General features: G+C 48.0%; 1 protein-coding gene across 1 annotated transcript in view; it reads right to left on the reverse strand.

Moving 5' to 3' along the window:
- Window positions 1-10,804, reverse strand: part of znf296 (zinc finger protein 296) — a 94,824-nt gene extending 84,020 nt beyond the window's left edge. The window contains exon 1 of the mRNA XM_073063890.1: window positions 10,584-10,804. Within this exon, the coding sequence (XP_072919991.1) occupies window positions 10,584-10,635 (52 nt within the window). The 5' untranslated portion in view covers window positions 10,636-10,804. The remainder of the gene's footprint in view (window positions 1-10,583) is intronic.
- Between the last annotated feature and the right edge of the window lie 1,607 nt (window positions 10,805-12,411).

Here is a 12,411-nt window from a genome sequence, read left to right on the forward strand (position 1 = left end):
TGATGGGTGAAGCCAGGTGAGGGGGAAAGGTAAAGGGTTGGAGAGGAAGGAATCTGATAGGAGAGGAGAGTGAACCATGGGAGAAAGGGAAGGAGGAGAGGATCCCAGGGAATGTGATAAGCAGGTGAGAAGTGAAAGGTCAGAGTGGGGAAGCAGGGAAGGATTTGCTTTCTGGAAGAAGAAATCAATACTTATCCCATCAGGTTGGAGGTTAGCCAGATCAAACATAAGGTGATGCTCCTCCACCATGAAGGTAGCCTCATCTTGTCAGAAGAGGAGGCCGTGGACCAACACGTCGGAACTGGACTGGGGATTAAAATGGTGGGTGCCTGAAATGCACTTGCAGGGATGCTGGTGTAGGCACCGATGGCGGTGTGCCGAGGATGTAGGGTGAAGGACATTTTGTAGGCAGGTTAAGGCAGCACAGTAGTTAGTCCAATACTTTACAGCACCAGACAGCCCGATCAGAAGCACTAATTCCTACCGCTGTCACTACGGAGTTCGTGCACTTCCCCCTCTCTGACTGTGCGGGTTCCCTCAGGGTGTTCTACGCAGTCCGACCCTACATTCCCGTCGAGAGGTGGAAATGGGTAAGGCTCTGGTGAAGCTCCAACAATACCACCGACTTTGGACAATGGAGATGAGAGGTCATCAATTTCCTATGCTCTCCTGAGAGTCAAGGGCCCAAGTGTGTAAGACACACACACACACACACACACACACACACACACACACACACACACACACACACACACACACACACACACACACACACACACACACACACACACACACACACACACACACACACACACACCCCCCCCCCCCCCCCACCCCACCCCACCTACCTACCAGCTCCCCGATGACTCTTCTGCCAATTATCTACACCAGGACAATTATGAAGGCCTCTGAAATGTGGGAGCAGAAGATGGTTTAAGGGAGGATGTGCAAACTACACACATCACCAGGGATCAGGGTTGAACCTGGGTTGCTGGAACCGTGAGACAGCTCCATCACTGAGCCAAACCCTACCCCCACCCCCCACCATTGTTGGCAGAATCTGAGATGGTGATGAAAGGGCGTACAGGAGCGAGATAAATCAGCTGTTTGATTAGTGTCACAGCAACAATGTCAGTAAGATAAAAAAACTGATTGTGGACTCCAGAAAGGGTAAAGCGAGGGAACACACACCAGTCCTCCTAGAGAGATCAGAAGTGGAAAGGGTGAGCAATTTCAAGTTCCCGGTGTCAACGTCTCTGAGGACCTGTCCTAATCCCAAACTATCAATGAAGCTACAAAGGCAGCATGATAGCAGCTACACTTCATGAGGAGTTTGAGGAGATTTGGTACGTCATCAAAAACAGACAAAATTTTCTACCGATGTACAATGGAGAGCATTCTAAGTGGCCGCATCGCTGGTATGGGGGGGGGGGGGGTGGGGGGGGGCTATTGCAATAAGCTGCAGAGTTGTAAACTTAGTCATCTACATCGTGAGTACAAGCCTCTGTAGTATCCAGGACATCTTCAAGCGGCAGTGCCTCAGGAAGGCAGTGTCCGTCATTAAGGACCCCCACCACCCAGGACATGCCCTCTTCACATTGCTCCCATCAGGAGCCTGAAGACACACACTCAATGATTCAGGAACAGCTTCTTTCCCTCTGTTATCAGATTTCTGAATGGACATTGAACCCGTGAACACAACCTCACTACTTTTTTTTGTTTTTGCATGACTGTTCTTAATTTTGCTATTTAACATACATACACATATTTATTGTAATTCATTCATTTATTTTTTTCCTATATTTATTATGTACTGCTGCTGCAGAGTGAACTAATTTCACATCATATGCTGGTGATATTAAACCTAATTCTGACTCTTTATAAACCCCCCCATTAGGGTGTATCTACAACACTACATTCAACCCCGTGCTACCTCACTTTGGAAATGACCTCTTGCAGTTATATCACACAATGCCCAGGAGTCATCAGTCCCTACAGAGATTGGGATTCTTCTGGCAACGGAGAAGGTTTGGGGAGGGGGTGGAGTTTGCTCAAGAATCACAAGGACCTTTAAGCAGGTGAACCCCAACAACTGATTATCGACTGTGGGAAGAAGAAACAGCAGCCCATGGGCCGCACCTCATTAGGGAATCAAGGTGGAAAAGGTGAGAAGCTTTAAATTCCTCAGTGCGAGGGCAGCATCTCTTTCAGCAAATCACCTAAAACTTTGACTAACTTCTATAGATACATAGTGGACAGTGTCTTGACTGGTTGCATCATGGCCTGCTGTGGAAATACAATATCCAGCAATGGAAAAGACTACAGGAAGTGGAGGATGTAGTCCGTCCATCACAGGAAAAGCCCTCCCCGCCATTGAGCATATCGAAAAAGAGCGCTGCCGCAAGAAAGGAGAATCCGTTATCAATCACCCCTACCATCCAGGCCATGCTCTCTTCTCATTACTACTACTACTGAGCAGGAGGTACAGGAGCCTCAGGTCCCACACCAGCAGGATCAGGAACAGTTATTACCCCACAATTATCAGGCTCCTGAACCAGTGTGGATAACTTCACTCACCACAACATTGAACTGTTCCCACAACCTATGGGCTCACTTTCAAGGGCTCTACAACTCACGTCCTTAATATAAGTAATACTATTATTTTTCAAAATTTGCACAATTTTACATTGTTTGCACATTGGTTGTTTGTCAGTCTTTATGTATAGATTTTCATAAATTCTACTGTATTTCTTTTTTTCCCCTGTGAAGGCCTGCAAAACCATGAACCTCAGGTAACATACACGTACTTTGATAATAAGTTTACTTTGCAATAGAGGTGTGCAGGAGCATTGGTGAATCTCTGGATTTCTCTTCCCCAGAGAGTTATGGAGGAAAGATGTGTTTTATTTGTCACAAGCTTAGTGAAATGTATTGTTTGTGTCAGCAGTCCGAGGATGTACTGGGAGCAGCCCACAGTCTCACCATGCCTCTGGTGCCAGCCAATGCACTCCTTAAGGAGTGTGCACACACACCTTCTGCTTCTAGTGCACAAAGGAATTTAAACTGAGCACAAAAGGTTGTCACCCTCCATCTCCTTGGCATGTTCAGTATATTTCATGACCGTACACAGTCACATTTCCTTTTCTGGTTGACAACGTGGAGTTTGCGATGATTTGTCTGCAGATTTTAGAAATGGCTCATTTATACTCTTTTTATTGAAGAAATTATTCAATGTTGTCATCACTGGGCAAAACAATTGCACAGTGCAAGATTTTTATGCACTCTGGTCATTATGAATTAGAGGGAACATTGGCACCAACGTGCCCGTGACTCACCGACCCTAACCCGTACGTCTTTTGAATATGGTGTGAAACTGGAGCATCCTGAGGAAATCCACACGGTCATGGGCAGAACGTACAAACTCTTCACAGAGGGTGGTGGGAGCTGAACCTGATCACTGAAGCAGTAAAGTAGTACACTGGCTGCACTGATACCAGGTTGTCCTTCAATACTCGAAGAGGGGCTGTGTATTTCAAGAGGAGGTAGATAGAGTTTTGGAAGCTCAGGGAATTGAGAGCTGCAGAGAACTAGAAGAGAAGAGAAAAGGCCTGAAGAAGAGCAGGCATGGTTGTTTTGAATAGGGTGTACTTGGGGGGCCAAATGGCCTGCTATTTCCTCACATTTCTGTGTAATTGAATGGAGTTATGGCAATTGTAAAAAAAAAGGAACAGAGCAAAATTGTTTTTTTTAAATAGAGCACGGCCAGTTCTAGAATTAGGTGTACACAGTGTTAAGAGGCATAATTTAAGTGGAAAGCCAAAGATCTTTTTCACAGGGCAGAAATGGCTAATACAAGGGGGCATAACTTTAGGGTGATTGGAGGAAAGTATCAGGGGGCTGTCAGAGGTAAGCTTTTTCACACAGACAATGGTGGGTGTGTCGCCTGATAGAGGCAGCTACGCTTGGGACATTGAAGAATCTCCCAGATGTGCACATGGTTGATAGAAAAATATATGGGAGGGATGGGTTAGGTTGATTTTAGCGTCGGTGAAACGATCAGCACAACGTTGTGGGCTGAAGGGGTTGTACTGTGCTGTAATGTTCTATGTGCTACTTCAAGATGCCACACAAGGAGGTTTAACAGGAATTTTTAAAGCTGAATAAAATCTCAAAGGAGAAAAAAGTATCAGAATTTAGAGAGTGGGGCTGATTGGAAAGCCCTTTGAAAGAACTAGCACAGTTACAATGGGTTGAATGGTCTTACGCCACCCTGGACCCTGGTCCTATAGGATTATATCCACACAGATGCCTCACTCCACACCCATATGCCCCCAGGCTATCTGAGGCTGTGCCTGGAGACACCGGGATTCAATAAGCTAGGCCTTTGTCCCCCAAGGAGCCGCCAACGATTAGAATCCAGATACACCACAACACACGGGCGTCAGGTGAATGGCCCCAGGCCATGCTTTAGACAAAAGGTCCTGGGGGACGATTACCGAGCCACATCTGCTCACCTTCATGCGTGGACAAGGTTTGCAAATGGGACAGGTGTGAGAGAGTGGGGGGGGGGGGTGAGAGCGAGGAGGAGGAGAGAGAGAGCTTGGAGTGGGGGAGAGATCGTGGGAGAGGGGAGCAAGCAATGTCCTGGGAGAATGGGGTCCTCACCTTTTGAAGATGCCCTTGATACTGGGAAGGCTACCTGCTCTGCAAGATGCAAAGCATTCCAACTTTCACAGTGCTAAATAAACAATAGTTATGGAGAAACAGAACAGAGAGGTGGGAGGAAAGGCCATTCTGGCCTTCAAGACCATTCTACATCTCAATACAGATATGGTTGCTTCCCTCTCTCAAACCTCTTAATATCTGTGTGTGAACCTCAGGACTCACACAACCAGGTTCAGCTATTACCTCTAAGCGATCTTGAACTAAAGGGGATAATATCACTCAACTTCACTGAAATATTCCAATAACCTCTGGACTCACTTTCAAGAACTCCTCATCTCATTTTATCAATATTTATTGCTTATTTATTTATTATTATTTCCTTTTTTTCTTGTACTTGCAGTTTGTTGGATTTGATTCTGCACATGCACACTGGTTGTCTGCCCACCCGGTTGGGTGTGGTCTTACATTGATTCTGTTGTGCTTCTTGTAGTTACTGTGGTTGCCCCTGAGAATAGGAATCTCAGGATTGTATATGGTGACATATGTGTACTTTGAGAATAAATTTACTTAGAATTTTTTGTACTTTATAATTTATCGATTAAGTAACCTGGTCTCCATGGTCCTCTGTGCCTCAGACTTCACACTCTAAAGGAAGTTATGTCTTACATCTCACTCCTCATCCTGTATTGCAAGACTGTGTAAACAGATCACCCACTCAGTACAGAGCCCACGCACCACCCAACACACATCATTGTGGGGCACTCTCCACCCACAGCTCTGCCTGTCCACTCAAAACCACCACCTTATATTTATTGCAGAAACAGGCTCCTTCCAATCACCCAGCTGAGACATTAACTCCACTTCTCTCCCTACAGATGCTGACTGACCTGCTGAGATTTTTAATTAACTTCATCTGCACTCAGTGGCCACTTTATTAGGTACATCTGCTCATTAATGCAAATCATTCAGCCATTCATGTGTCAGGAACTCAATGCACAAAAGCATGCAGACATGGTCAAGAGGTTCAGTTGTTCAGACCAAACATCAGAATGGGGAAAGAAATGTGATCTCAGTAACTTTGACCGTGGAATGTTTGTTGGTGACGGGCGGAGCATCTCAGAAACTGCTGATCTCCTGGGATTTTGACGCACAACAGTCTCTGGAGTTTACAGAGAATGGTGTGAAAAACAAAAAGCATCTAGCAAGTGCCAGTTGTGTGGATGAAAATGCATTGTTAATGAGAGAGATCAGAGGAGAATGGCCAAACTGGTTCAAGCTGACAGAAAGGTACCAATAACTCAAACAACCACACGTTACAACATTGGTGTACACCAGACCATCTCTGATGCACAACACATTCAACCTTGAAGTGGATGGGTTACAGCAGAAGACCACACCGCTCCTGTACTCAGCGGCCACAGAGCGTACAGTTATATAACACTTCTGAACTGCAGAGAGTTGTTGACACAGCTCAGCACATCATGCCTCTCCTCCATGGATTCTGCCTCAGCAAAGCAACATAATCAAAGACCAACCCCAGACACTCTCTCCTCTCCCCCTCCCATCGGGCAGAAGATAAAAAAGCCTGAAAGCACAACCCACTAGGCTCAAGGACAGCTTCTACCCCTCTGTTATAAGATTATTGCCTCATACAACAAGATGAATGCTTAACCTCACAATCTACTACATCATGACTTGTACCTTTGGTTACCTGCTCTGGAGTTGTTACACTTCACTCTGGATTAAACCTTGTACTACCTCAATGCACTGTATAATGATTCGATCTGTACACAGGACGAGCTTTTCACTCTATCTCAGTACTTGTGACTATAATAGACCAATTCCAATTCCACCCTCAGACTTGGCTGCAATGGGTAGTCCCTTCCAGCTGGTGATCCTTCATTGTCACACACCCATTCATCAGCGAGGGGAGAGCTCTACCCCCTCTCTGCTCCAGCATCTGCTAGGTATGGTACAGCCCAACACGCAATCCTACAGTCACCATCATCATCGTGTTACGTGGGTGATCGTGGTCCATGATTCCTCGGCACATTTTTCTACAGAACTGGTTTGCCATTGCCTCCTTCTGGGCAATGTCTTTACAAGACGGGTGACCCCAACCATTATCAATACTCTTTAGAGATTGTCTGCCTGGTGTCAGTGGTCACATAACCAGGAATGTGAAATGCATCAGCTGCTCATACGACCATCCACCATCTGCTCCCATGGCTTCACATGACCCTGATCGGGTCGGGGGGGGTGGGGGGGGTGACCTGCAGGCTAGTGGAGAGGAGTGCCTTACACCTCCTTTGGTAGAGACGTATCTCCACCTTGTCATTTCTACAGTACTTTCCCTGATCATAAGGCTTGGCTGCCAGTTAATTGTTTCCTGAGATTTAGACACTGCCTTAAGTTAGGGATACATCTGCTAATTTGTGCAAACCAGGTGTTAATGAACAGAGACAAGATCTTCTCTCTGCTGAGGAAGAGCTCCCTCCTGCCAGGTGTCTTGGACACACCCGTTCAAGAGGACAAACAGGACCTTGTCTAAAGGGTGTCACTTCCAACGGAGGGACTATGCTGGGGGAGTCGGCCCAAGTCTCTCTTGGATAGCATTGGGCTGTCTGCCCCAACCCCACCCTTAACAGCCCAGAGTCCAAGAATATGGTTAACGTTAAAGATTAGCTTTGTCACATCCATATGAAAAATACAGTGCCAAGTATTGTTTGCTAAATCAGATCACCTGGGGCAGCCATGTTTCTGGCACCCATAACTCACTAACCCATCCTGTACGTGGGAGGAAATCCACACGGTCACAGGAGGAACGTACAAACAGACAGTGGTGGGAATCGAACCACGGTTGGCAATCGCTGGCGCTATGAAATAATTGCACTAACTGCTACGCTAGCGTGCTGCCCACCCAGGTGCTCAGGGGTTCCTAACCTTTTTTATGGCACAGATCAATACCAGTAAGCTGGTATCATGTTGAGAACCCCTGTGGCTTAGGCCAAGATCTCTGAGGGGAGGCAGCATTGTTAGGGAAGGGGGCGGAACAGAAAGATTTAGGGGTATGAGACAGGATAATGTGGTGTGGTTTACAAGAAAATGGACTGAAACAGATGAGAGGCCTTGGAAAGACAGAGAATGCTTTTATGAAAACAGAGTACATACTGGAATCATCACAAGACCGAGTGGATGTGGGCAGCGGAGTTTAGAGCACCTTGCTGAACGGTGCGAGCTTCCTAAAGGTTCGAGGGTGGGCAGAATATCATTGTGAGGCACCTCTCACTTTCTCTTCCCCCCCCCCCATCCTCCTCCCCAAAAACCTCACCAATGGGCATCTGTCTGGACTTCCTCAGTCCCTCACCTCACCTCCAAGCTCTGGAACCCCTCTGCTCGGCCTCCAAACCCACCCCAACAAAAATTGCCCCCTGAACTTCTTTATTCTTTTAGTCAACTTGAATAATCCCACCCCCACCACCAAAACAATTGTTTAAATCCAAGATCCCATACCAAATGCTGGAGGGACTCAGTAGGTCAGGCAGCATCTATGGCGGGGAATAAACAGTTTATGGTTTGGATCAAGACCCTTCATCAGCACTCATGTTACAGTAGTTTAAAGTTCAAAGATACAGCGGAGCAGCATGGCAGCGTAGTGGTTAGCACAACACTTTACAGGACCAGTGACCAGGGTTCAATTCCCGACCTTGCCTGTAAGTAGTTTATACGTTCTCCCCAAGGAGTTTCTTCCAGGTGCTCCAATTTCCTCCCACAGTCCAAAGACATGCCCGGTTGGTAGGTTAATTGGTCATTGTAAATTGTCTCATGATTAGGCTATGGTTAGCGGTTTGCCGGCTGGCGCAGATGAAAGGGCCAGAAGGGCCTATTCCACACTGTATAAATATATACATTTATACATATATATATATACATACACTGTATAAATATACAGTGTCACTCAGTGGACACCTTTTTAATGCAAATACCTAGTCAGCTAATCCTGAGGTAGCACCTCAATGCATAAAACCATGCAAGAGATTCAGTTCTTCAGACCAAACATCAGAATGGGGGAAATGTGATCATAGTGACTTTGACTGTGGAATGATTGTTGGTGCCAGACAGGGTGGTTTGAGTATCTCAGGAGCTACTGGTCTCCTGGGATTTTCATACAAACATTCTCTACAGCTTACAAAAAAACAAGTGAGTGGCTGTTCTGTGGGTGAAAAGGCCTTGTTAATGAGAGAGGTTGGAGGAGAATGGCCAGACTGGTTCGAGCTGACAGGAAGGCAACAGTAACTCAAATAACCACGTGTTACACCAGTGGTGTGTGGAAGAGCATCTCTGAATGCACATGTTCAATCTTGAAGTGAATGGGCTACCTCAGCAGAAGACCACAAAAACTCAGTGGCCACTTTATTAGGTACAGGAAGTGCTGAGTGTTATCAAGGTTGACACATAGCACCATATATTACCTTCAGAATGTTTTTCTTACAGGTACTTGCAGAAAAAATACTTCATTAGATTTATTTTCCTCCATTGCTGAGTTTGTCCAGCATTTTGTGTGTGTTGCTTAAGATTTCCAGCATCAGCACAATCTTTTGAGTTTAAATCCAAGGCAGGCTGCTGGATATCTCTCTGTGAGGGTATGGAATTGATTGACAGGTCACATGACGTAACATGTTGGGTCAAGTGTCCTGATTGGGCGAGGTGTTCGAGGTCTAGATGCCACCTCCAATCTTAATATCTTTTATTACAGTGTTATAAAGGCACAGAATCACATAGCAAGGCCCAATCGAATGGCAGTTACCATGTGGCATTGACCAACTCCCTTTCCCCCAATCAAAAGGCTAAAGGTCACACCAGTGACAACTCCCTGCATTTGCGTGGCGCCTTCACTGAGGCAGCACCCACAAATCCCACTCCAGACGGTCTGATGAATCCATCACCACAGCGCCCCAAGCTCTCGCCTAGATTTTCTACCCCACTCCTCTCCCACATCACCCCACCTTGGGCAGCCAGCTCTACAGTTACCTCACGCTGCCCCACCCTGAATCCCACCTTTCCCTTCCATGCCCTCGACCTTCCCACTCACCCCAGCTTCTTGTCAGGCCTCCGGGAAGAGCTTGGTGGGGGGGGGGGGGGTTGCATTGAGGGGAAGTAGGGGAGAACTCCAGAGGGTGAGCACACTCTCGCCTGCATGGGGAGGGGGGGGGGGCAACGTCTGCCACCGCAGGGTACTAACACATCTGGCCCCCAGTGATAGAAGTTGGACAGAGAGGATCCCTGGATCCCATGTGTGGGATTGACACGGCCGGGAGGGGAACCATACTCGGGTCGGCTCCACAATGGACAGTGGGAAGGAAAGCAAAGCGTTCATTCCCCCCTCCCTCCCGTCCTCAGAGCCACAAGCCCCCCCCCCCACTTCGCCACACGAGTTAGAGTCGCTCTCTGACAATTAGCTGCAACCTTTCTCATTTTGACTTGAGTATTTTTTTGCGCGCGGCTGCCTTATTGACAGTCATTACGTTATTCTCTAACTGAAAACGTGTGGTTTGCGAACTGAAATCCCCCCTTTCTTTCTCTGTACAAAAAAATTACAGTTAAGCCGGGGATCCGACCCCCGCTGAAGCTGAGCGCCCAACAAGCTCCGTGCACCAGTTTGCTTGCAAAGCTCGTTTCTCTAACCTGCTCTTGTGGCTCAGAGCGCTGGCGGGGTGGAGAGGGTTAAAACACGCACTAGACCTGTTTATCCGCACATTTTGCTTCCCTCGCTCTCCTCCAGCCCGTTTCTTTTCGCTTCTGCCTCAGATTCTTTAACTCTGTCCCCTCCGGTCAATAGTTCGGCCACAGGATCCCGATATCTCGCAATTCGGACCCTTTCTCGCCGCCTGCCCGCTCGGGGCTGAGTTAATACTCACGGTTCAGTTCGCTGCGGTGCTGCGGTTTGCTGCCTTGTTTGCGGCGGGACATGGTGGGGCGGCGGGGGCTGTGAAACCCCCACCCCGGTGCCCGGCACTATTCCTCTCCGGCCGCCCCCTCCTCCTCCAACTCCGCCTGCCTCTCGCAGATCCAGGCAGAGACTGCCCCGCACTCGGCCGCTTCGCTCAGACACACCGACACCGAGGGACAAGTTCAAGGCGGGGAGAGAGAGAGAGAGAGAGAGGGGGGAGGAGACAGAGAGAGAGGGGAGGAGACAGCGAGGGAGGGGAGGAGAGAAGGCAGGGCAGAGAGAGAGAGGTACGAAGGGAGGGAGAGGGGAAGCGAGAGGGGTAGAGAAGGAAGAGGGGAGGAAGGGAAGGAATGAGGGAGGGTGGGTGAGAAGGGAGAAGAGAGAGGGATGGGGAAGGAACAAGTGGGGGGACAGGGAGAAGGGAATGGGAAAGGAGGAAGGGGTGAGGAGGGGAGGAGAGGGTAAATAGGGAAGGAGGGGTGAGGGAGAAGGGGAGCAGGAATTGGGAAAAAGGGGAATGTGGAGGGAGGGGGCAAAGTGGGAGCAGGAACAGTGGAGGTGATGAGGGGGAATGAGCGAGTGGGGGCGAGGGGAATAGGAAGGAGGGAGCAGGCACACGGGAAAGAAGGATGAAGGAAGGGTCGAGGGAGAGAGGGGGAGGAGGTGAAGGGAAGGAGGGTGGGCAAATTGGAAGGAGGGAGAGGAGAGGAATGGGAGAGGGTGAGTGGAACAGAGGGAAAGAAAATGAGGGGAGAGCAAGGGGTGGAGAGGGAGGGGAATGGGAAAGTGGAGATGGGCGGAGAGGGGGGACTGGAGTGAAAGCTGGTGTAGGTGGGAATGAAGGAGAGAGGGTGAAGGAATGGGTTGAGTGAGGAGAAAAGGAATGATGAAATGGCAGATCTAACTTGATGGGCCAATTGCCTAATTCTGCCCCCGTATCTGATGGTCTTACAATATTCTACGACTTCCTAGCTCCAATGACGCAGATTTGGATTCTGCTTCAGACATTGGTACACAGATAATTGGCCTTCGACCTCACAGTGAACTCTCGGAGATTTGCAGACCCGGGGATCTGGCCAATGGTCCTCGACTTCCTGGTGACCCTTGGGCCACAGTCCACGGCATTAACCACAGGACCTGCCAATTACAAGACACCAGGCCTCAAGCTCTGGACTCTACTCCATTGACTGTGTGGCTAGGCATAGCTCAAATGCCATCGATAAATCTGCTGACAACACAGCTATTGTTGGCAGAACTTCCAAAGGTGATGAGAAGGCATATAGGAGTGAGATAGATCAGCTGGTTTAATAGTGTTGCAGTAACAACCTTTCACCCAACATCATTCAGGGTAGTCTAAGGTGAATACTTTGGTTTAACCTTGACCTCTGATCAAGGGTGGCAATTAATTTGCATGCAAGGACAAACCAAGGTAGAACATACAAGGTAAATGGTAGGGCACTGAGGAGTGCAGTAGAACAGAGGGATCTGGGAATACCCTAAGATTCCCAAAAAGTGGTGTCACAGGTAGATAGGATAGTAAAGAGAGCTTTTGGCACATTGGCCTTTATAAATCAAAGTACTGAGTATAAGAGTTGGAATGTAATGGTGAGGTTGTATAAGGCATTGGTGAGGCCGAATTTGCAGTATTGTGAGCAGTTTTGGTCACCTAATTACAGGAAGGATATTAATAAGGTTGAAAGAGTGCAGAGAAGGTTTACAAGGATGTTGCCGGGACTTGAGAAACTGAGTTACAGAGAAAGGTTGAATAGGTTAGGATTTTATTCTCTGGAGCGTAA

Source organism: Hemitrygon akajei, chromosome 12, assembly GCF_048418815.1.
Source record: "Hemitrygon akajei chromosome 12, sHemAka1.3, whole genome shotgun sequence".
Classification (NCBI taxonomy): domain Eukaryota; kingdom Metazoa; phylum Chordata; class Chondrichthyes; order Myliobatiformes; family Dasyatidae; genus Hemitrygon; species Hemitrygon akajei.